The 24,806-nt window shown below is 45.6% G+C and overlaps 1 protein-coding gene across 3 annotated transcripts in view; it reads left to right on the top strand.

Annotated features, from left to right (window-relative positions):
* The window catches only part of ANXA9 (annexin A9), a 65,410-nt gene that overhangs the window by 4,116 nt on the left and 36,488 nt on the right, over positions 1-24,806 (top strand). Inside the window, exons 1-2 of one of the 3 annotated variants that reach the window (XM_069218516.1) lie at positions 11,054-11,191; positions 23,240-23,302. In XM_069218516.1, the coding sequence (XP_069074617.1) occupies positions 23,255-23,302 (48 nt within the window). In that variant the 5' untranslated portion in view covers positions 11,054-11,191; positions 23,240-23,254. Of the gene's footprint in view, positions 1-11,053; positions 11,192-14,163; positions 14,631-23,239; positions 23,303-24,806 lie in introns of those variants that run through there. The other 2 variants (XM_069218517.1, XM_069218518.1) reach the window with 2 other exon arrangements.

Raw genomic sequence — 24,806 nt, 5'->3', positions numbered from 1 at the left:
AACAATATTAGTATAAAGACAGATTGAGAAAAAATATGCCACGGTTCTAAATGTATACCTTGCTCTTTAACATAGGTGCACAACTCACTAATTTGCAATAGAAGAGTTTTAGTTAGGGGCATGCAAATAACAGAAGGATCTCTGAAACAAAGGCATTAATCCACTTTGTTATCCTACATGAAATATGAATGTTACGTACACACTGTGCCCTGAAACAAGCACATTCATCCGCGGTGCGATTTTATGATTCTTCTATCGCATGACTAGAGAATACACCATATTACTCCAGCAAGTGCATTAACCGCCAGAGTTAGCTGAGCCCTAATATAGCTGAAAAATGTCTGGCTAAATATATCTGTGCAGCAGGTCTCTTAACTCTGGTGTTTTCAGTGTGTGGCTCCTGCATAGGTTGAGTGTCCCTACAGAAAAAAAGGGGTGTTGAGGAGTCTGTACTAGGGTGCTCTCTTTTTCTACCCTTCCTGGTACCCCACCCCACCTTAAAAATCTAGAAGCTACTTACAAAAGAATATAAACAGTTGAGTGACAATCTTAGAGGTCCTTCCTGTCTGATCTGTGGAAAGGAAAGGAGGAGGACCAGACGGTACCCAGCCAAGAGGCCATAGCCAAGAGAACCAGACCTTGAGGACCATAAGGACCAGGAGCAGGAGGACAAGGACCCCTGGACTGGGGCCAGAAGGCTAGGTGGAGCACTAGAGGAACAGAACAAGAAAGGCTCGTTGTACCAATGTCAAAAGGGATGACAGGAAGAACGAGACTAAGACCAGGTCCTGGAAAACATGACAAGGAGGTTCATTAAGAGTCAGGAGGACTAAGAGAACAAGGAACCCGTGGACCAGTTCAATGAGGACTTGGAGGGCAGACGAACTAGGACAACCAGGATTAGACAGCTCAAGAGTACCAGGACCAGATGGAACCTGGAAAAGAAGGAATAGAAAGACAAAGTTCAGCAGAACCAAAAGCAATATTATATGGACCAGGAGCTGGAGGTGAACCATGACAGCAAGACCGGGACCCAGGAGGCTCAGGATGAAGAAAACCCTGTGGACAAGGAAGTGGAGTTCAGGGACATGAGTGTCGAGAGGACCAGGATCAAGAGGACTAGTTCAGGAGCAGAAACAGGAGGGCCAGGAGGCTGGAGAATAGGAACAAATGAAGGAGACCAAGGATGAAAACTATGCAAGGTACCAGAAAGACAGGGCTCCAGTGTGAAAACCAGGAGGATGAAGGGGAGGACCTGGAAAAGACAGTGGAGATCACGGAGGGGCAGCAGGAAAGCAGTGCTTAATTTGAGCTGGTAGGGCCCACCTGCACACATCACTGGAATATGACACTCATTTTCCCTTTGATGAAGAGCAAGAGACAGAAGAGCACAACAATGGAGAAGGAGGAAGAAAAAGACAGAAAAACAGTGACAAAAGGAGAAAGCAGTGGTGAAAAGCCACTGCAAGAGGGAGATAAAGGGGCAGTAACGGTCTGGTGGTGAATTAAAGAACCATGAGGTGGATTAAATACCACACTGCTATGGAAATTGGCAACCAAACTTCTTTGGACCCTGGCACATATTCTTTTAGAAATAAGCACAGCAGCAAGCTATGAGCAGGAGAGGAGAGGCAGGAGGAGAAGTACCATGAAGTAGAGAAGAACAAGTTAAACAGCAGGAGGACCGTAAAGATGGTGAGGAAAGAGGAGAAATCAAGGAGGGAAAAGAGGTCAGGAGACGGATGATGGAGAGCAGCTAAAGGACCAGGAGGAGGAGGAGGAAACTAATATTTTTTGGGGCAGGTATAAAGACAGATTGTAGTTTTCTTTGGACACAGCCACAGGCCCTTCGGAACGACCCACCTTTTTCAGTCTCCTTAAAGCACAGCTTAATCTGTTTAGCTATCTCAAGATACAATGCACCACCAGTTAAGTAAAACAAAAAAGCATTATCACTACATTTTTTGGTGGAGAACTCAAGTGCTTTCTCATCTGTTGTAATCTATCTATGGGCTTTTACCAACGCCCATCTCACGACCATCATTTTCACTCATTCTTGGGCTTGCCTTGATGTCATTGGTAAATGCTTTACATTTGTCCCGCCTTAAGGTGGTTTTGTTACCACCTTGCATACTGACCCTGTTACACTGATAATTGCACGATGAGCCATATACTTCAGCACAGGCAAACTACTTTTTTCTTTTGTCTCTCCCCTTCGTGCTCAATGACAGTCATGGCACTCACTGCACCAACAGCGCAAACTTCATTGGTGGTATTGGAGCTCTAGTTTTTGTTTTGTATTTAAATTCTGGTAAAACCTCGAATGTACCACTCCTCCAGTGATATTCATGTATTAGAATGTAAGTGTTAAAAACATAGTCTTTTTTTAGTAGAAAGTAAAATGCACACTTTCCTACAATTTGAATATTCACAGAAGACGTTCAAGGCGTCACCCACGATGTAGACTGCATTTTTTAGGCATTTTAGCACGTTTTATGCTGTAGAACCTTGAGCGATCGGAAATACGCTTCATATTACTTGCAGTTGGGGTTGACTATATGCATTAGATAAAGCCACGGGTAAGTATTTTTTTAACGTGTTCCAATTTCTAAATAAAGTTATTTGTTGTGGTCAGCGTTCTTCTATTTCTGGTACTTTAGTGGTTTTCAATTGGAGCAACCTGCTGTGTGAATCGGCAGCAGTGTTTCTACTGCATTGTAACCACTAGAGGTCACTGTCGGATCATGAAACATAAAAGAGGTTCACTTTCCCTTCTGTTGTACTACTGATGTGCCGGTGTGTTTGTAGCGCATAGTAGAAGCCTTTCTGATGTTGGATGCACGGATTCAATTTTGATTAATTTTTATATACTGCTATTTTGTGTCGACTGAATGTTTGATTTTATATGCAACGTCGTATTTTGCACGGAAGAAAGAAATGCCAGCTATAGCGCCATAAGTGATCAAAGCGCGCCCTCTGGTGGATTTGCAAAATCACCGCATGAAGAGAGACGGATGAATGAATCCAAATTTGGAAAAGCCTAATGACCCGTGGAATGACTGGTACGAGGTCCAAGGCAGCCGGTGTTTAGCTATCTCAAAATACAAACCACCACCAATTAAGTAAACCAAAACAGCGATATCACTACATTTTATCCTTGTTGCCCTCTTCACTTTCACGCTCTGACGCTTATCGACAATTAATAGAACATTGTGACCACTTATTCTGAGACGAAGAAAGAAATGCCCGATATAGCTCCATAAGTGATCCAAGGGCGCCCTCTGGTGGATTTGCAAAAGCATCGCGTGAAGAATTGATCCAATACTGGAAATGTCTAATGTCCCGTGGAATGGCTGGGTCGAGGTACAACGCAGCGGGTGTTCAGCTATCTCAAAATTCAATCCACCACCAATTAAGCAAACCAAAACAGCGTTATCGCTACATTTTATCCTTGTTGCCCTCTTCACTTTCACGCTGTGGCGCCCCCGGACAGGTAATAAGTACATTGTGACCACATATTCTGCAAGGAAGAAAGAAATGCCGGATATAGCTCCATTAGTGATCCAAGCGCGCCCTCTGGTGGATTTGCAAAAGCATTGCCCGAAGAGAGACGGGTGAATTAATCTAATACTGGAAATATCTAATGACTCGTGGAAAGTCAGGGGCGAGGTCCTACGCAGCGGGTGACACCAGAAGAAGCCGACGTTCTTTGAGCATCACGGTTTGTGGAAACATCTACAATGAAGCCATTTTTGTCTGAAAAAATCTGAGGCTTTCACCTGAATCGGGTGTGTTGGCATACATGTGTAACAGTCAAATGCCATGTAGGTGCCACTTAGAGTGAAACGTTAGCACAGTACTAATGTGCTGAAATTAGATAAAGTCCAGGACAAAAATGTTTGTGTGAATTTCTTTAAAGGGGTTTCACTTCAGTGTAAACGCGAAAACAGAAACGGCGCAGCAAGGGTGCCGACTCTAGTGCAGCAAGGAAAATGTCCCTTTCTGGAAACTGGGGAGTAAATTACAGCAACAATGGGATTTCAGTTGGGTCCTCTAGTTGCAGGCCTGGGTGCCACTGCACCTGCTTCACCCTTGATAGCTACACCCCTGAGAGGCGATATGTGGTTATGGAAATTCCTTCTGTTTAAAAAAAAAAAATATGGCTGTTTACTTAGGGAAGATTCCGCTGTTTACCAGTCCTAATCTTCGTGGATTATAGTTTCATCCAGTGCAAACGTGCACCTTTCCCTTAGCCAAACTTCCCCCCTCTGTCCTTTGAAACTCTGCATTGCCCCCTCCACCTGAACTCCACATTTTAACTTCTCCACCCATCACCCTCCTCTCCTTCTGCATGCTTTAGTGAAGCTCCGAAGTTACAGAAAGGTAACAGAAAAATACAAATATGTAATACTGGTGCTGTGGCATCCAAGTGCAGTTAGCAATAGAAGTTCCTTTGACTCTCAGCTTAATGGCCCTAACCATACAGGCCTCAGAAGAACATGAGGCTGAGTCGGCCACAACTACCATTGGGCCAGACAAAGATGAAAATGGAAACACCTTCTCTGGGAAGCCCCAAATTAATCAGAAAATGGCAGAGTCACATTCAACTTGCTGTGGGCACAATGTCCCATGGCACAGGCTGGCTCAAGAATATTTTCCGGGACTGGGATCTTGTTCGTTTCCACCCAATATCAGCTCTACACGCCTATTTCATTCACCGTGCTATGGAGCTCTGCAACAGGTGCATTAACCCGCAATCCTATCTTATCTCCTAGCACATATATAGAAAGGCGATAAAACAACAAAATGCACTCTAAGCATCTCAAGGTGCATTTATTTTGAATAAGTTGCAAATTGGCTTGCGGAGCATGCCCCTTTTTCACTGATTCTGGAAGTTGTTGACAGCATGTTTGTTTGAAAGGTGCTGCACTGATAGAATTACAACAGTATTGCAATATTTAAATAGAGCTTAATACCCCAATGTTGGGCATCAAGTGTTTGCCTACATGGGTAGCAATCTCCGGCGTATACTGTTTGTGTGATTGGAAGGATGTTGTCTTTGTGTTGATTCTGTGTGGCTCCGGAGACCAGATCTTTGTCACACTTTGTCCCTAAAAATTACTGGCTAAATATTTTAGATTTAGTTATCTACGGACTCATTCATTATTCACACATATTTACTGTAAGCCTATTTTTGTCTGCAATGTAATTTTATTATTATTCCCCAAAAGGCATTGCTTTCTTGCATCGCCACTCATCATATTCTTGCTGGTCAAAGTGTATTTACATTAACCTGAACGCTGTAAATCCAAGCCCGCCATATCATGGGGTCAGGTGAAATTAAGTTAAACATAGGTTTTGAGAAGAACAAAATATATGTCCATCTTATTCACAAGAAACAGTCGTATTCAGAGGTGCATGAGGAAGTGCTGCAGAATAAGATAAAAAGAGGCCTAAACATGTTATCAAGTCATTGACAGAGCTCTGTAAGTATTTCTGATGCTTTCAGTCATGATAGGTGGTGTATAGTGGGGGCCTATGTGGTGCTCACAAGTGCCCTGCACAAAGCTCAGCAGTTGTCTAAGAAGCCTTTTAATGTTTAACTTGTTTTCTTATGCAGCCACAGTGAATGACAGGAATCTGGGCAGGAGGTATTTGCTCAAGGAAGCAAAATACTGATTTCATGAACTGTGACTGAGTAGAAAGGGAGAGGCCTGGGTAAACACCAGCAGGCGAGGGAGGCCAAGTAGACCTTTTACCTAAAGATTATTTTACAACTCAATTTAAGCCATTAAAATAATTTAGGAATATCAGCAAATACGTCTCACATGTCCATTGTCAAAATGTTGGTCCCTTGGCGTCTCACACCTGCGCGGTTACCTGCCATTGATAGTGGAAAAGAAGACATTTGGCGTGCTTGTGGCCAGAGGGTTCTATGTGGGAACCGTTTTAATTCTGTGTGTGAGTGACATGAGTGACCACTGAAGTGACTTCAGATCCAGTCAGTGAATTGTTGCTATCCTCACTGGAAATGCAAACGGGAAATTGAAAGGCTTCCCGGGGCTTACTTGATAGGATGTTATTAGCAGCCAATAAGTGATCTTGTTGAGGGACGTCACGGGCCAGTAACTTACAACAATGACACAATAGCCGATGGGTAAAGGCCATCTGTAATGTCCAAGTTTCTGGGTGTGCTTTTCCTGCAATAGTGCGACCCCTGTTGGAGTATTTCAGAAATGTTGAGGCCAATAAATTCCAACAGTGGCGATGATGCCTTTGACAGGTTTGTATTAATGTATTTTTTGCCCTAGATGATTTTGATTACAGCTCGTTCAAATGCTTTGGTCAGGCTGAAACATGGTGACCTTGGATTAACAGGAAGGTGAGAGGAAATAGGCGGGACGTTTTATTGGTTTTATTATTTTCTTTAAAAACTCCATAAAATGTTTTGAATCTCAAACTGCAATAGATGTTTATTTGATTTACACCAGTGACTTTCTTGAATTTGTCTTTGGAGGTTTTATAAAGCGCTGTATATCACCTTTTAGATACTTCAAAGCGCTGCAGAGAGGCATGACTCTGGATATTTAGTTGATGGGACGAGGGGAGCCGGTAAAAGCAACTTTAGAACAGTTCCATTTTCGGGGCTCTTCTGAACTTCAGTTAGCATTGTTCTGCCTTCAAGCTTGGAATCAGTGTGTACTACAGCATGAGGTCCTGGACACCCAGCGATCTCTATGTATCTTCATTTTTAGATCTCGCGTAAAGCAGCACATGAGCTGTCTGTTGCTAGACATGTTGTTAGCTTACAGTGGGCTAGAGCTCATGTATTGTTCAACATTGGTTGGCTTCATTGTCACTCATGTGCTTGTTTCTTATTCATCTGCTTGAAAAGTCTTTCCATTCTTTTGAGTTTCTCCCTCCCCTGGATCATGGGCACATTACGTGTGTCCTTCCACTGCTCATTTTTCATGTGTTTACCTTCTTGTTTTTAAGTACTCTGCAGGAGTGCATGTATTTTCCAGCTGTCTCACTTGTGCACTTCCCCTGCTCTGTGTTCCTCTTTCTCCCCCTTCCACAGGTGCCATACTTGTTTTTTCCACCGTTCCGTGCAGTTCTTGCTTCCTCATCACCCCTTATCTTTTTGCTTCCCCAGCCATTCCTCCATCCTCGGTTGTTAGTTTATTCCCAGGCATTCCTCCTCACTCTCCAATGTTTGTGTTCCCCATCTGTTCCCATCCATTCTCTGTTGTCAGTGTGCTTCCCATCCTCTCCTGTCCTCCCTCCATCGCCCACGCACTTACCCAGCCCCCCTGCCCACCCTTTTTGGTCAGCTTGCTTCACTAGTCCCTCCTGCATGCCCTCCATTGCCAGCTTGCTGTCCCTGCCCTGCTTTGCCAGCTTGCTCCCCCTGCCCCTAACCCACCCTCCATCGTCAGCTACCTTTCCTAGTATCTCTGTTGTCAGTTTGGCTCCCCAGCTCCTCCCACCGAACCGCCTTCTGTTTTATGCCGCCCCAGAGCCTCCTGCCCACCGTCTACTGTCAGCGCGCAGCACCTGCCATCTATTGTCAGTTTGCTTTCTTGGCACCTCCCAGCTGCCATCTGTTGTCAGCTTGCTTCCCCAGCCTTTTCCGCCCACCTCCTTTGTCAGCGTGCTCCACCATTGTGTCTGGCATGTCCGCGCACCTAACCCACATTCTGTCCTGACCTCCTTCCCCGTTGATTCATTCCTCCAAACTATTCTCCAGTTTTTTTGTTGTTGTTTTTTTTCAAATCAAGAAAGCATTTTAGTGCTGGCAGTGCCATAGTGCTTTAAAAATATATATTTTTAATCATGCAGCATTACAGCATGATTAAAAATCATTGCCGAAGCCAATAGCTCTCATAGGTGAGACCTATTGGCTTTGCCACTATTAATAATTGAAAAAAAGGATATTGATGAATGAATGAAAGAGTACTTGTAAAACGCTACTCAAAAGGGGGCATCCCGGCGGCTGCCACAAACCCTAATAGGTTAAAAAAATTATATTAAGGAACTACAAAATGCATCAGGAGTGAGGAAAAGCCAGGTTTTTAATTCATTTTTTAAACGTTTCTTTAGATTCAATGGTACGCAGAGTGTTAGGAAGCAGGTTCCAAGCCTTAGAGAGACATTCCCCCCCTCAAGCTTTCAGTCGAAAAGAGGGCTGTCTCAAGAGGCTGGCGTTGAAGGATCTTAAGGTTTGCTGGGTGTGATAATGGCAGGACCGATCCATAGGATATTTAGGGTCAGCGCGCAACCACACTGTGCTTTAGTGATATAACGGTGACAGTGTGCTCCAAAATGTACCACCAGCTACACACTATACCCTGATCACCCTCCTGCTGAAAACATTCATAATTACAACACTGGTTCTGCGTGTGGCCCTTGGATTTTTCACAGTCCCCGTGGCTTTAGTGTTGTAAAATTAACGGAAGCACTTCCACTCCGAAAATTGTTCCAGCGCCCCTGGCGCGTGCCAATTGCAAAATGTAATTCGCACACAGCCCTTGTTGGTACACTTCTTTTCAACAATCCTGTTTTTACGCAAGTGTTGAAGGAAGCCGCGTACTGTGATTTAAATAACATTTGCTAAAATGTAGCTTGCATGTATCAGGTTTTACTATAGTTTTAAGTGCTAAGACACAAGTGCAGAAAAAGACCACTCTTCACTGATGAATCATATGTGCAGATGAAGTATTACTGTCTGTAATTCACATGACAACAAAACATTACGACGAATGTTAATAGGACACATCCAGAGGACTTTTCTCAAGAATCTAAAAATAAACACAGTGATATAATCAAAAGAAATAAAGGAAATATATCCACAGACATTTTAAACAACGAGAAGAACCACCTAGTATGGTCCTTTTACCAGCAACACTTGTAGTACAGGTCTGAAAGCAGTGGGTTCTTGTCAAAGAGTTTTTATAGCTCTTGCAACCTTACCTGAGTCTGTTTCCAAGCATTCCTAATATTTACAGGTAACTGACCAAAGGAATAAGAAGATTGTGAGGTCAAAGGATATATTTAATTCAAGTGTAATAATCAAGTTAATTTCTTCGCACACTTGGTTCGCTAAAGGTAGTGGCGACAGAAAGCGGAGGCCTACTCCTGGCTGTGCAGGGCAGGGACTCAGATACAGCGTACCACAGCAGTGCCAATTCTGTGTCTCCTCTAGAGACTAGGGGGTATACTTTAGAGGGCAGTGCCCACCTCACAGCCACCTTTTATCTCACCCCCACCCTGCTGGCATCAATGCAGCCCTCAGCCATAACACAAACCATACTTTTTGGCCCATGGGAAATTGTTTACGAGTATTCATGGTGCACATCATTAAAATCCATTGGCCTAGCCAATAGGCCCCAAAGGTGGGAGCTGTTGGCTTTGCCAATGCTTGTTTTCACTTCCTGCACAAGGACCATCCCTTGTCTCACATCCAAACCCAGAGAGGAGATATCTCACAATCTGCTGATGAGGTTTCGTAGTGTGTATGAATCACAGCGTTTGTATGAAAACCAGAAAAGAAACATACTGTCACTGTATGAGGTTCAGCGTTTCTTACACGGATATCCCTGAGCCATCACCACGTGGGTCGCCATCTTGCAAGACTCCCAGACAACGTCACACGCGTGCACAACCCCCACAGGCTGCACATGTGCATCTCACCAAGGGTCAGGAGCCGGGAGCTGGAGGCTTTGGATGCAGGTTTCACACAGATCTCTGCATCAGGCGCCTCGTGGGGGCTATAAAGCGCTACATGCATGCAATTGCGGTACAATCCCCCCGGGCTTGTCTTGTTGAACAGGTGACTTAGGGGCTATGAAACGTTGTCTGCAAGAGGCTTGTTTATTGGTTTAGCTATTACAATGGGATTGAAAACTGCGGCCAGCAGGTCTCTTCAGAAGGAATATTAACGCATAGAAGTATTGCCCGGCGTGGCACCCGCCTACTAGCACAGGCATCTGAACCCGGCATGCACACTATTCCTTAGTACGGAGATCCGAGCTTGCGATCTGCAGCAGGCGCGTTACCCCCCGAGCTGCACAGTCTGCGGCTCTCAGCCCCTCCCTCGCCCCGTACATAACCTTAGCTGCGGGCACGGGGGGCCACAGGAGGGCACCCCGGGAGCTTGTTCTGTGACATTCCTGCCCTCCCAGGCACATTCTGTGGAACCGGTTCTGAGCCTGTCCCAGGCCGCCCCGCCCCCACAGTAACATACCCCAGATACTTCATATTGGGGGTGGGGGTGTAATGTCATCTGCCTGAGCAAGCCCCGCGCCAGCCTGGTGTAGATTATGGGGGGGGGGGGGGGGGGGGGGGGCTGGCTCTGTGGGTAGCTCGCAGGGTTGAGTAGATGCTGCAGACAACTGTACGTTCAATGGGGGCAGCAAGATCAAACCTTCACAGGGCCAGCTCGGGCTTTCATTCTTCCAAGCAGGGAAAAGAGAAAACTACAGACCCGAGGAGGGATGCACCATGTTGCCAGAGCACTGATGCTATTTTCACGGCGAACATTAACTATACTACCTTTAATCAGCCCAATATTTGATGCCTCAGGTTTCAGCAAGGAGCAGCCAGAAACGTCCCCACCTCTCCCTGTGATCTGGGGCAGACTGCGAGGTCCGGGATCCCTCATCCTTGCTCAGGGCAGTGACACTGCCAGCGTGTGTGACCATCCCATCCAAGCCATGTTTCCCCTTTGCATTCTGGGACTTGAAGTCCTATTTATCCCATTAAACCCTTGGCCTACAGTCACATGGACCTGGCCGGCTTGAGGACTCAGTGCTTACCTGGACGAGACGTGGTTGATGTTACAAACCCCCCCAGAGGTGCCGAGCCTTGCTGTAATGTGACCCCCGCCGCACCCCGCTCCGCTGGGACGCCTGTCACTGCTGGAGAAGCCCGGGGGGGGGGGGGGGGGGGACAGGTTGCAGAAATAGCGCATTACAGAAGCCAGCGGGCTCCCAGGCGCTGCAGCCAGGCTGCGTGGGCGTGGCCACAGCTGCCAGTCACGTGACTCCCGCGCCCTTGGCCCCACCCTGGGTGGAAGGACAGGGACTGCCCACACCCGGAGTCCTCCCTGCACTCTCCGGGAGGGCCTCGGCAGGTGGGTGCAGGAGCTGCCTCGTGCGTGCAGAGGTGCGGGCACATCTGTCGGTTCACGGTAGGTACCGGGCGCGTTTTATGTTCTGTACTTTCCTTTGATAGTTATCCCATGCATGGATCGACCCGAAGGGGGCCAGACTACAACTACCAGGGTGCAATGGGTTCATAACTGCAAGGTGTAGATTGGAGACCACGATTTGTAAAGGAAAGCCTAGAAGAAAAATATAGTATCATGTCAAAATATGTTAGTTATCTGAAGGGTGGTGTGTTCTGTTATTTCATTTTGGTGTTTTGTAATCTGCTACTATTGGAGTAGTTACTATATATGTTCTTGTCACCAGAGAAACCATGTTTCAGTACTAGATTTTTATTTAACAACCTAATGCATTGTAGGAAATATAGTCCTGGGACCACTTGAATGCATCCACGAGGCAAAAGTACCAGTTTACAGGGGCTTAAAGCCCAGAACTGGGGCACACTGGTGAGTGACAGTTTTGTTAGGTCAGAAAAACGTGAAGCTGTCTGGTTAGGAACATACTTTTTGGGAATATTCTGAAAGCTTTCCTGGGAATGCATTCCACCCATTGCTTACCATTGGGTTTGTCACTTACATTTCCTTGCTTTCTATGTGCTGGCTTTATGTTTTTTAGGCTGTCCGAAATGTCTTCGTCCCTCCTGTAGAGCATCGCCTGTTTACCATCTCTCCTTGCATTCTTCCACAAGTGCTCTTTTTTTAAAACTATGTTTTTATTGTCACATATAATGTGCATCCAAAGACATAGGTCAAATGTCAGGCTCTGTCTTTCAAAGGAGCTTGGTTTTTCCTTTTCTGTTCTTGACTTCAACGTGGGAGGATTTATGTGATAATCAATACACTAGGTGATGCCATTTCCACACATTATCATTTCTGAGCTGTATACTTTTAGAAGGAAAAAGTTATGTGCAAATGTAATGGTCATTTCATGTGTTGTCTGTAACGGCAGTACGCTATGACACCACACATACTCCACTCCACACTAGACACTCTATCCCACTCCACTCTATGACACTCTGCACCACTCAATGCCACTTTACTCCACTCTGTGCCACATCACTCCACTCTATGACTCCCTACTCTACCCTATGCCACTCCGCACCTACCGCAAAACAGCACTCCACTCTATGACAATTCCACTGTATACCACTCTACTCCACTATACAACTTTCTGTTTCATTCTACACAATACCCTCTATGCCACGCCAAGCCACTTTACTTCACTGTACACCTCTACTACACTACACTCTACGCCACCCCATAACACTCTGTACCACTTTACGTTACGCCACAACACTTCACACCACCCAGTCTACGTCACTCTCCTCTATGCCACTAACCTGTAGCCACGCTGAACAGCATTGACGCTGGAGTACAATACAATAGGCGAGACCTACTGGACTTGTTAATGCTTGTTTTTTAATAACCCTAGCTGCCACACAAGTTATTGTTAACCTCCGGAGATGCTGGTCACATTTTCAGAATGGGGGTGCTGCCATCAGTTTTACATCACTGATGTCGTAGGGATTGTGGAAAATTCAAGCCGGCATGCCGTTTTATTAATATAACTATATAGCATATACAAAATAATATGTAATATTTAACTTTTGCCCATCACCAAGTGAATTGCCTTGATTTATTCTGATCCTATTAAAATCTTTGTTACCATCACGAGTCAGTTATACATGTAAAATGTGCTTCATTTGCGCTTACCTAACTGGTGGTATATTTTGAAATATTTGTACAGTTCATTTACAGATATGTACTTTTTGATGTGTGTTAAAAAGCTGGCATCCTGCAGCCATTCCTTTCACTCTCCTTGTACCCCAGCAAGACTGCCAAATAGTTCTGTTTACAAAAGCTTCAGAATTTGCAGTGTGAAAAAGAAAAGTAACCCAATCTCCATATTTAAAAAAATACGCAGCAGTTTGTCAGACAACACAGTCTGACATTTGACCCCTAATTTTAGAACACAAAACAAATGTCACAAGATAAAAACAATATTTTTAGTCATCTTTATTGCTCATTCATCTTCTGACCTCCAGCAAGGTTATTTGGGGGTGCTGCCGGACTTCCAGCACCCCTACTTCCAGAGCCTGTGGTTAATCTGTTTGAGTCGCAAGCTGGAATGAGAAAAGTGTTTGTTGGTCCTGTGCTATGTGCCACACCTTCACCAGCCCTGACTTTTTATCCAACAGAACGTTGCATGCTAGAACCTTTGAGTTAAAAACAAAACTACAAGCCCCCAACTGCGACAATCTGTCTATAAGCAAGACTAGCTGAAAAAATGTACACCTACCTGGCACGTCACGGAAAACAGTGACAAAGAAAGAAAGCAGGGATGAAAATGAACCTAAAAGAGTGAAATAAAGGGGCAGGGAGTGTCTGCTGAGAGGTTAAAGAAGCATGAGGAAGAATCAAGAAACTCGTGTTGATACTCGGTCAAGGGACATTTTATAGCACTAGCTACAGGCTTCTGAGTAAAACTTTGGGCCCAGCATTTACCTGCAGCTACCACTGCAGAGTCAAGGAAGCCTTAATGTCCAGACACACTGTCCACAATCCTCGGCCAGTGGGCAGAGCGTGTACTCTAGCCTGTGAAACAGGTTGGGAAAGGCTGGGTCTTGGACTTTGCCCTGGACACATGTTTTTGAAGTTCAGTTTCAGTTTTTTGAGAAACAAAAGACTGAGGGTGAGGTTTGCTCTGTGTGTGTTCATCAGCCTGGGGGATTTTGTAAGAGCCTTCTGTGTATCTAAGGCAAAGGCACTCTGGGCAAGAAAAACCGGCAAATAGACATTCTTGTGCTTTTTCCAGGCATTACATCTGCCAGGAAGTGATGCAATTATTCGTTAAAGAGAATTCTTCTTTTTTTGGGGGGGGGCTGAGACGACAGAAGCCTGTGCAGTTGCCACCACAAAGGGTGCATCGGGCGAGGCACTCCACAGTAGGTCCCATGAAGAAAGGTCACTGGACACAAACCACCACAGAAGGTCCCATAAGCATGAACAACTGCTGAGGGTGCCACATGTGAAGTCCTCTGCAGAAGGGTTACTAGACACCAACCAGTGCAGAGGGCCCAATAAACAAGAACTACTCCTCAAGGTGCTACAAGTGAGATCAGCCGCTTAAAGTTTACTGGCGATGAACCACCACAGAAGGTCCAACAGATTAGAACGAGCACTGAAGTTCCTAAACATAAGATAAACTGCAGAAGACAGGACAAGGGAAACAGGATAAGAACAACCATAGACATCTAAGGACACACACCACCACAGAAGGTCAGCCACCATTGAATAACAGCTACAAAAGCTCCAGTAGGTTAAACCGAATAGAGAAAAACTACCAAAGATAGTCCTACGGTCTAGGATATCTGCCCAGGATCCAATGGCGTGAATCAGACCACAAAAAATTCATGAGACAAGATCCACCAGACCAGGCATCCATTGCACGCATTCTGCTCAGGTGAGTGTCACGTAATATCCGAGGGCGCTCAATGGAGATCTTTTTTCTGTGTGTTTGTTTGGTATTCTTTTAACGGTTTAAATACCAGGAAGATAGCAGGGCTGAGGCAAAGAATACAAGACCTGGATGAGGTGTAGAGGAGTGGACCGAAGACCAATGTTGTAAGGAAAGTGCAACCAGGGGATCGTTTGGGGGGAAAATGGAGGTAGAGATTAAGAGTGCTGGTGACAGGCGAATGGAAGTAAAGATGAGAACGGAGGAAGTGGTTTCATAAGTAAATTGAAGTAGCGATGGAGAGACTGGTAGAAGAAGTTCATAGATGAATGGAAGTAAAGACTACGAGAACGGAAGAAGGGGTTATACGCAACTAGAAATATAGATGGGGAGAGAAATCAAGAAAAGTCAGGTGTTAACGGACTAAAGAATAAAAGAACGGAAGAGTGGAGGTCATATGCGAATGGGAGTAGAGAATGGGGGAGAGGAAGAAAAGGTCGTACGTGATTGGAAGTCATGAAAAGGAGAATGAAAAAAACAGAGTATTATGTGAATAGAAGGGAATGTAGATGAGCGGAAGTACAATGGGGCAGAGGAGGAGGAGGTCACAGGTGGAAAGAGTTTAAAGACTGAGTTAGGCTCAGGAAGAGGTCACAGAGAAGAATGGAGGGGAATATGGGGAGAGGAGATGTAGGAGAGGAGGGAGTGGAAGTCATAAACAGGGTGTCTAGGAGTGCATCTTTCTGTTTAAGGTGTGGGATCGGTAACTCCTAGAAGTTAGCCTGGGGGCCAACATTTAGACGTGTGCAACATTATGCTGGCTACCTCTCCACATGCCGTCACAGATACAGTTGCCAATCCTGGACTTTTAACCTATCAGTCATTACCATCAAATATAGTAATCGACTTAGCACAGTGGAAGTAAACCAAGACTGCAACACCCTGAATGGTTTCCTGTCAAAATATAAATAGTAATAACATATTCAGTCATAAGTATCTGCATTTAAATGTCGTTCACAAAAATAACACTCCATTGGGAGTAGTTTTTATTGGCCATTTTTTTCTCAGCTTTATGTAGGACACTTCATTTTGGTCTGGAATTATTTAGGTCACAATATTTTGATACACACTGCTTAGTTTTTTAAATAATAAGTGCAGCAGTCCAAAGTTTGGCTCAGAGTCCTGGATCAAACTCTGTTGAGGAAGAATATGTGCCAGTCCACAAAAATGAGTGCCGTTGAGCCACACCTGCAACCACCGGCTCGAATTAAGCAGAGCTGTTGCCATATCCCAAGAATGCGTTGTGTTATCACACGACAGAGTGCTACTGGAAACCTTGACCGTAATGACAGGGAATGATGGGGCTACCTGGTCTGCACGAGGGATGGTGCCACGTTGTACCTTCTCCTATGCTGGGAGCCAATGAACAGTCTCTGGGAGCAGGTGTGGGTTCACAATGAATCTTCATCACTGCTTCAGACTCTGCCACCGTTTGGCTAGATTCTCACTATAGAAATACCATATACCTACACGCATGCATACATCTAGACCTGGGATGGGTTCTGCTCACTGAAAGCTTCATGGGGAGGTTGGTTAGTTACAAGTTGTCTGTTGTAAAATTCGGACAGTCCCAACTTTTTAGCCAACATGACTTTGCATGCTGGGATTTGTAGGCCATACTTACAGAGTTAAAGGCAAAACTACAAGACCCAAAATGCAATGTCCTGATGGCTAAATTGCCACGATCACTGGAACATGCCACGCATGACATGGGTTCACTTGGCAGTGAGGAATAATTTGGGGTGGAGCTCTGCTCTTTTCCAGACTAGTGTTAACACAGTTTGTAGGTGTCTCAAAATTCTGCACCACTTGAAGGACTTAAAAATATATTATTTGTTACAAATCCATTATTTGCTTCTTTCCGTCTGCATAAAAAGCAGTGACTGTCATCTTTTAATATGTTATTTATTTATTAGGAGTTTTTTCTAAACAGACTAAACAGCAGCTTGTGCACATCTGGTTAATTAGGAGTGGTATTTCTATATTTACTTATGTAATTTATGAAGCAAGGCCTAGCTTAGAGAAGCAGTGAAATACCATACAAAAGAAAACATGGGAACGTTTCTAAGAACATAGGCTACAGATATAATTGACCGCTTGCTTATAGGAGCACAACATCGTGTGACCATTCCAGGGTTTTTTATTTGGACATCCTTGTTATCAGTTGTGTTACTCAGACTGGTTCATTGTTAATAAGTGATGACTACAGCTCTCAGATTGCACTGATTTCTCAAGTGAATGATGAAGACCAAAAGGACTGTGTCCTTCTAACATGGAGGGATGAGGCAACCCTTGGCGGAGGGCTACCAGGAATGGAATAGGACACGGAGATGGGATAGCAACCTTAGGGGGCAGATGTACAGCATTCATTTTAGGGCTTCCTCATCCATCATTCTTCATCCTTCATTCCTCACTTATCATCCCTCATCCATCTTCTCTTATCTATCATCCATAATCCATCCTCCCACATCCACCATCTCTCATCTTTCATCTTTCATCCTTGCTCCATCATCCAACATCCTTCATCCATAATCCAGCCTCGCACATCCACCATCACTCATCTGTTATTCGTTGTCCACAACTCATTCCTTACCCATCATTCCTCATTTCCACTTCCCTTGCTCCTCATCATGGTTTTCCCAGGAATAATTCCAGGTTTGCACAGGCCATACTCACATGTTGGAGACTCCACATAACAGACATTAAAGGGGGCAATTGGTCAGTCATCTTCAGACATGAGATTTGTTGCCTCTGTCATTCTTCATCTGGATCACCACACACAACAGCCATTGGATGTTTGGTGTGTTTTGCTTGTTTACGAAGCTTCGCTTTTATTGGTGTGCAATTGTTTGACCGCACAAATGGAGTTGCTTAATGTGTACTTCCATTGCAGACCACTTAACTATACGTTATAGGAAAGCCAAACTGTTGAGTTTGCCAATGCTGTTTTAGGAGTTGTTCCCTCCTTTCCAAATCTAGGGTAGCAAAGCTTGGCTATCCAGTGCTGGTTGGTTGGCGCTATGCAAAATTAATAATAAGTTGCTTTTTTTTGGTTCTTGAGTCTAGGGCGTGCACCAGACGCCATTATCTTTTCCTTGGACCATCAGGCACTGGGATCAGGCATTACAATGGCCATGATTGGCTGAACTCCACCAATAATTAGATGAACCTGTCTCCCATGGGAAGAGGAATTAACTTGTGGTGAAAAAGAATACATTTACCTGCAGGTGATGCAATTTACTCTGCCCATATTTTGCTGGGTATAGTTTTTTCTCTTCACTTTTACCACTATTCCTCCCATTCTCTACTACCCCTAAGTTCTCACCACCTGTCCTCTCTGCCCATCCGTCATACATCAGGACATGTTAGTCACCACATAGTGCCCTTGTCTCTGACCAGCCCTGAGCTTCTGCTGCCACTCAGCCCCTACTGTTACCTGAAGTGGTCTGCCTGACCTCTGACCACACAGTGAGGAATGTATTTCCTGTTCCGTACAGAGGAAGTGATGCATGCAAAAGCTGGGCAGCAGCAGGTAGAACGTGAACTGCATGGCAGTCAGGTGCAGCATGCGTGCGTTCCTCACCTGAATCATCGCATGGACCCTGTAGCCTTGTTTATGTTGTTCTGTAAACTACATGTTGATATTTACTTATGCTGTGCTTATTGCAGCAAATGAAGAATTACCTGCACACAGTCACAGTGACTCACCTGGTGAGTGGGCTGATGCGTGGATGCATCAGTGTGAAGGTAGGACGATAAGTCTACCATACTCAAGGTCTGCGACCCCTGTTTCTTACTGTTCCTCATTTCTTTCTACTTTTCGTCTCTGGCACCTAGGGTCGGACTGGCCCATTGGGCAGTCAGGTCATGCCCCATGGCCGTGTCTGACAGGTTAGAGTGTGGTCAGTTTGTTTGCCTATTTATGGACTTGTTTTATGGTCTACTAAGACAGTTTTTTTCTGTTGACTTCCCTGATGCTAAAACAAACATTACATGCAGCAAGATCACATCCTTCCAATGTTCCATACCGTGCAACACATTTGTACAGCTTGTCTTTACAAGTTCAAAACTGCCTTAATTTGCAAACATGGGCAACCTATTTAGCTATCTATTTCACTGAAGGGGACCACTTTTATATTGGTGGCCGGGACTGTTTTCTGCCTCAGCCCGTTTGCTCACATTCCTCTGTTCTCACAACCCCCGGATCTTACTCTTCCACATCTCTGTCAAACCGAAACGTTTTTTGCAGCATCTTTGCTGTTGCGGTTACCTTGTTTGCATTCCTACTGCCTGGCAGCCCAACTCACCCATTGTCTTTGGCATCCTTGAGCTGTAACTGCCCCATTTCTTACAGTACTTTGTTGACTGCATGGATGCTACCACCTGCTTGCTGGCCAGACGCTACAATTACACACACCACAGTCTCACTAACCACATCTTAGGGATGGGGAGGGGAGGGAGACATGGCTGGTTTCAGGAAAACAAGGAAAAGAGGTTGGTCTATGCTTGGGAGGGTCTTGAGGCCAGTCCGTGCTTACACAAGAACCGCAAAAACCAGCTCTCCCGGCTCCTTCATGTGTGGTTAAATACACTGCACACACAGTGAGGTTATGGTATGTGAAGGGTGAGGGCCAGGCAGCTCGCTGTCACATGGCCTCAGTTTCACACACACTACATCACATACATTTCTCATACTGACACCTTACGCCATCAGGTGTCGGCGAGAAAAAAGTGATGGACCATAAACGTGTGTCAGGTATGACTAAACGAGCAGCCTCCACCTAAAGAGAAATCTGAAAATATGGAAGGCAGATAGTCATGTATGTTGTAGATTTTATATAGCGCTTACTACCAATAAGTGGGGCATCGGTTGTCTACTTTTGGATTTGCCGATGTTGGTATTGTTTGTGAATACTTTTTTAAATAAAAATTGTAGAAGAAGACTACTTTTTGTGTAACTCCTGCCTCCACTAAGAGGCATTTGATTTGAAACAGTAGTAACCAAAGGTTGCCATTTCCTGTCCTAGACAAGCCCCAATTCAACTAATTCGAATGCTGCTAACAATGTTTCCGCAGAACCAAAAAGTAAACAAATATGAGTCTTTTATATCAGACCCGAGCCGGAAAAGCCTTTTATTCCAGGGACATTTCCCAGGTAGGCTGGGGCCCCTGGAGGCTGGTTTCCAAAGCCCAGAGCCCTCATGATGCCCCGGTCACTTTCATCAGCTCCCTGGGTTAATTTCAGCAGACAACAGGAGGCTTCAAGAGAGACAGAAAGAGATGGACGGTGGGGGAAAGTACAGAAAAAGTAATCAAAGAGCGAGAGAGGACTGAAGGAGAGACAGAGGAGAAATAGAGAGAAGGAATGGTCAGAAAAAGAAAGCTAGCACACGGAAACATAGGGAGCCGGGTAGTTTGAGCATTTCAGCCAGGGCTGCTTTCGGTTCCCGAGTCTGGCCCTGTAGCAACATTTCCATGGAGGAAATATAGCCACAGTGCCCTTCTCAGACGGATACTGAATCAGAGAAAACAGGCTGGAGACAGACAACAAATATTGTTTGTTTTCTGGTCTAGAATTGTGGGATAATAGCATCTGGCACTTCTAGATTCAAAGTTGTTTCTAAAATGTTTTACGTAGGTAGAGTGAAACCTTGCATGACACACCCTTCCACGCCTGCTCATGGTTTTGCTTAAGCGTTACTAATCGGTACTCAAGATGCTAAGCAAACTTTGCAGATGCAGGATACACATGCACTATACATTTATCCCATTTACATATGCACTATCAGTTCGCACAAATGACTCTCTCATTGAATGCATATAGGATGGGTTTTCTTACCAAAGCATATTAAGAGGTGCAGCAGTTCACATCACATGGAAGTATGCAGGCCAAAAAAGAGGCTTTTACAGTGCTTAATTTATGCCGGTGTTGGCCAGTGCCCGGCACCAGCACCTAATTGTTAACACTGGGACTTACTTCACCATATGGTGGCAATACTTGCCTGTGCTTCAGCGGGGGAGGTCAGTTTAACAATTAAATGCACATTTACAATAGATACTTCTAGTGCATCCAGGCCATTCTCACTGGTGTGGGTGGCCTGGCATTGTCCAGAAGGTCACATTATGGGAGTGTGATGTTCAGAGTGGGGAGTGTTTATACTGGTATGCGACAGCCGTGGCAGGTCCAGTTAGTAGTGCAAGTGAACAATATCCTAGGCCCTGGCACACAGACCTGGTTCCTCAGCCTTTCTAGCCCTCTGGCTGAAGGACCCCACATTGCTGCAGACCAGCACATGTGATTCTGTGGGGCTCCGGAGAATGTGCAGGGGATGTGGTGTCCATTGGAGTGCACCACAGGAGCCTTGCCTAAGTGCCTAATTCCTAGCACTAGGCTGAACACTTGCCAAGTGCATGTACAATATAGTATGCAAACCTCTTGTGGTTAGCTTTTATTTGCATCAAAGCCGATAATGCACACAGTAATCATATGTGCAGTTCTTTAACTGTGGAGTAAATGTCCCATAAATGCCAGCTGCAGTGGTGGAAGATATACAGACTGAAGCCTTCATCTGAAGGGCATAGCACTTGATCCTCTCTTTGCCCAAGTTTGCGCTAAAGCATTACCACATACATACATATATAAAGACACACATAACCTTCCAAGCAATTTGGAGCATCTGTTTTGCAAGGAGGCTCCATAGCCTCAGAAAAGCCTACAGAGCTGAGGAACGTTTGTCACGTGCAAGGCCTTTGAAAGGCTTGGGAAACCAGGGCAGTCAGTCATAACTCAAAGGTCTCTAAAAGCTGATAGGGTTGGGGCAGTCAAGTTGCTTACATGGCAGGAGTCACCATGCGTTGAAAGGGTGCAAGGCTGCCGGAGAGTCCGTCACTTGTGATGTGTGTGCTTCAGGTACCCGGAATGTTATGCACATTTGTAGAGCGCACTATCACCTGGGAGGGTTTCCAGACGCTGAGCAGGTGTGAGTCTAGGCACACCATACACTTCGAAAGGGATGGTTGACCTGGGGCAGAGTGAAACTCCACCCATCTCTGAAACGGCTGTAGTGCTGGACTGGAAATTAATAGCCCTGGCTAAAATATTCCTACCAGTCACAGGAGGATTCAACTAGAATGGGGTCAGGGGGCATGGTTGGGTCTCACAGCCTCCTCCTAACCGGCCCCTGCCACAGAAGGGCGAGAGAGGACAGGAGCTGCCACCCTCACCCCAGCGGGCAGGGCCTGGCACCGGGCCCCACATTCATTGTCACTGTTGATCTTGTGCACAGTCCAGAGCCAGGCAGACGAGGCGGAACGAGCCGCAGGGTGTGGGTGAGCGGGGGTGCGCTGGGAGCGCAGAGGGCACAGCCTGGAGGGGCAGAGATCGGCCGGTAAGTACCTCGGATGCTGGGTCTATGTTTGGATTCCGCACCTGGGGTGGTCGGTGGGACAAGGGGAGTTTGTGGGTGGGGTGCAATAATTCCAGGCAGTGCAGAAAGGCTCTGTTTTTGAGCCACCGCCCAAAAAAAAGCCATGGGGTTCTTTGCCGTGAAATAAGACCACCTTTGTATTACACCCAGGCCCATATTTATACTTTTTGACGCAAAACTGCGCTACCGCAGTTTTGCGCCAAAAAAATTAGCGCCGGCTAACGCCATTCTGAAGCACCATGCGGGCGCCGTATTTATTGAATGCCGTTAGCCGGCGTTAGCCGACCGGCGCTGCCTGGTGTGCGTGAAAAAAAAACACGTACACCAGGCAGTGGCGGCGTAGGGAAAAATGGCGTTTGGGCGTCCAAAAATGGGGCAAGTCAGGCTGAGGCAAAAAAATCATCTTAACCCGATTTGCGCCATTTTTTTACGACGCCCATCCCCCATTGAAATGACTCCTGTCTTAGCAAAGACAGGAGTCATGCCCCCTTGCCCAATGGCCATGCCCAGGGGACTTCTGTCCCCTGGGCATGGTCATTGGGCATAGTGGCATGTAGGGGGGCACAAATCAGGCCCCCCTATGCCACAAAAAAAAAAAAAAAACTTACCTGGACTTACCTTAATGTCCCTGGGGTGGGTCCCTCCATCCTTGGGTGTCCTCCTGGGGTGGGCAAGGGTGGCAGGGGGTGTCCCTGGGGGCAGGGGAGGGCACCTCTGGGCTCATTCTGAGCCCACAGGTCCCTTAACGCCTGCCCTGACCCAGGCGCTAAAATCCGGCGCAAATGCGGGTTTTTTAGACCCGCCCACTCCCGGGCGTCATTTTGCCCGGGAGTATAAATCCGACGCAATAGCATCGGAGTAATTTTCTAAGACGGGAACGCCTACCTTGCATATCATTAACGCAAGGAAGGTGTTCACGCAAAAAAATGACGCTAATTCCATGAACTTTGGCGCTAGACGCGTCTAACGCCAAAGTATAAATATGGAGTTAGTTTTGCGTAAAAAAAAAACGACGCAAATTTGGCGCAAACGGAGTATAAATATGCCCCCCAGTGTTCCATTAGTCGTGCCTTTTTGCGCCATCTATTTTTTTTTCTTGTTGCTTCAATATGTTTTTTTCTTTTTCAGTGCTAAAAATCCAGGATGTCTCTAACGTTGGAGATTCTCGGACAGCTCTCCGTGGCAGATAAAGTGAGTGTCTCTCAGAGACTGGTGTTCGGTGAAATCTCGGCGCTCCCGCAACTCGCTGTGTGATCTGGGGACTGCAGTAAGAGTCAGATCCGTAGAAGGCCCTGGTCGTCTGTTGTGCATGTGCTGTCTGCTCTTCAGAGGTGTGAGTGCCAGTAATAGCCCATTTGCAAAGATTATCCAGTGATCTTTCAAACGTTCACCCTGGTAGTAATGAGATGCAACCGTCGGCCAGACCCCCACAGGATGTGCAGCGTTCTCCTTAGGTACCACCACAGCTGGAAATGGAGAACAAGCATTTGAAATGCAGTGGATCTCGCGTTTACTCCAGTTAAAGTTGTTAGCGTAGTAAACTCCTAACTGTATTTTTCTTGCCATATAAACCAACAGCTGCCATAAGCGCAAAGCAGACACACAAAAGAAAACAGAAGTTCGCTCGCAGTGGAACGTAACGGAAAAAGTTCAAATATCCATGTAACAGGCAAAAGTGCAATTATCCATGTAACAGGGTCGATGTTATGCAAAGTGCTCTACTACTGCCCAGCGAGATTGCGCTGCCTACAAAATAAAGAGAAAAAATAGTGCAGAAACCATACAGAAAACATGGAGCCTCATATGTTTTCAGTAGTTGCCCATTGCGCTCGAGGCGGGCTAAACACCAGAAAAGGCATGACGTATGCATGTCTTTCACTAATGAAATCAAGCTAATTTTAAAAGGCAAGCCCACAAACCTACCAAACTGATGGGCTTGACATGGGCGTGGTTAAAAGCCCACGGGAAGATTACACCACGGAGAGAGCGTTTTGCGCTCAACCGTAAAAATGACTCCGGGAACTCATAGATTGGGGCTCGAGGTGATTCAGAGGGGGAGTAACAAGGGGAGGAGCTTGGAAAGTAGAGCCTGACAGTTAACCTATACATTAATTTAAAAAAAAAATATCTGCTGCAAAGAAATTGGCAAAAAGGGCGTATGTGACCGTAACTATGTTCTAGCTTACTTAACTGGTCACAAAAAGGATGCATTTTAAAATATCTTACAGGGTTAAAAGCAGTGCTTTGAATGGGCAGGTACTGAGCACCTGAGCTTCTCTATTGAAAGGGAGAGTACTTGCACTTCAACACTGCTGAAATATATTTAATGGGAGAGTACCAAACTTCTTAGCACTGCTGCAGTACATTTAGTGGGAGAGTGCCTGCACTTCTCAGGAGCAGACGGGAACCCTGCAGAGTGAGTACCCGCACTTCTATGTTTCCAGTTATAACCCCTGTTGTAGAGATCATTGTGCCCAGCACCTGCGGGCACTAAAATAGTGGTAAGATAAGTCTAGTGGTTCGCACAGTTCTCGGAGTGTGCTGTTTTTTGTCCGGTCACAGTTTTGACTCAAAGTAGCATAGAGGGTTAATGCGCCTGCTGAAAAGCACATCCCACAACACGCGGATCACAGAGTTGTATTTTATCAAGATAGTTAAGTGGGTTACTGGGTTTGACACCAAGATCATTTTGTTA

The sequence above is a fragment of the Pleurodeles waltl genome, chromosome 12 (genome assembly GCF_031143425.1).
Source record: "Pleurodeles waltl isolate 20211129_DDA chromosome 12, aPleWal1.hap1.20221129, whole genome shotgun sequence".
Lineage (NCBI taxonomy): Eukaryota > Metazoa > Chordata > Amphibia > Caudata > Salamandridae > Pleurodeles > Pleurodeles waltl.
The sequence above is the reverse complement of the archived record's forward strand: the minus strand, read 5'-3'. Positions and strand labels throughout refer to the sequence as shown.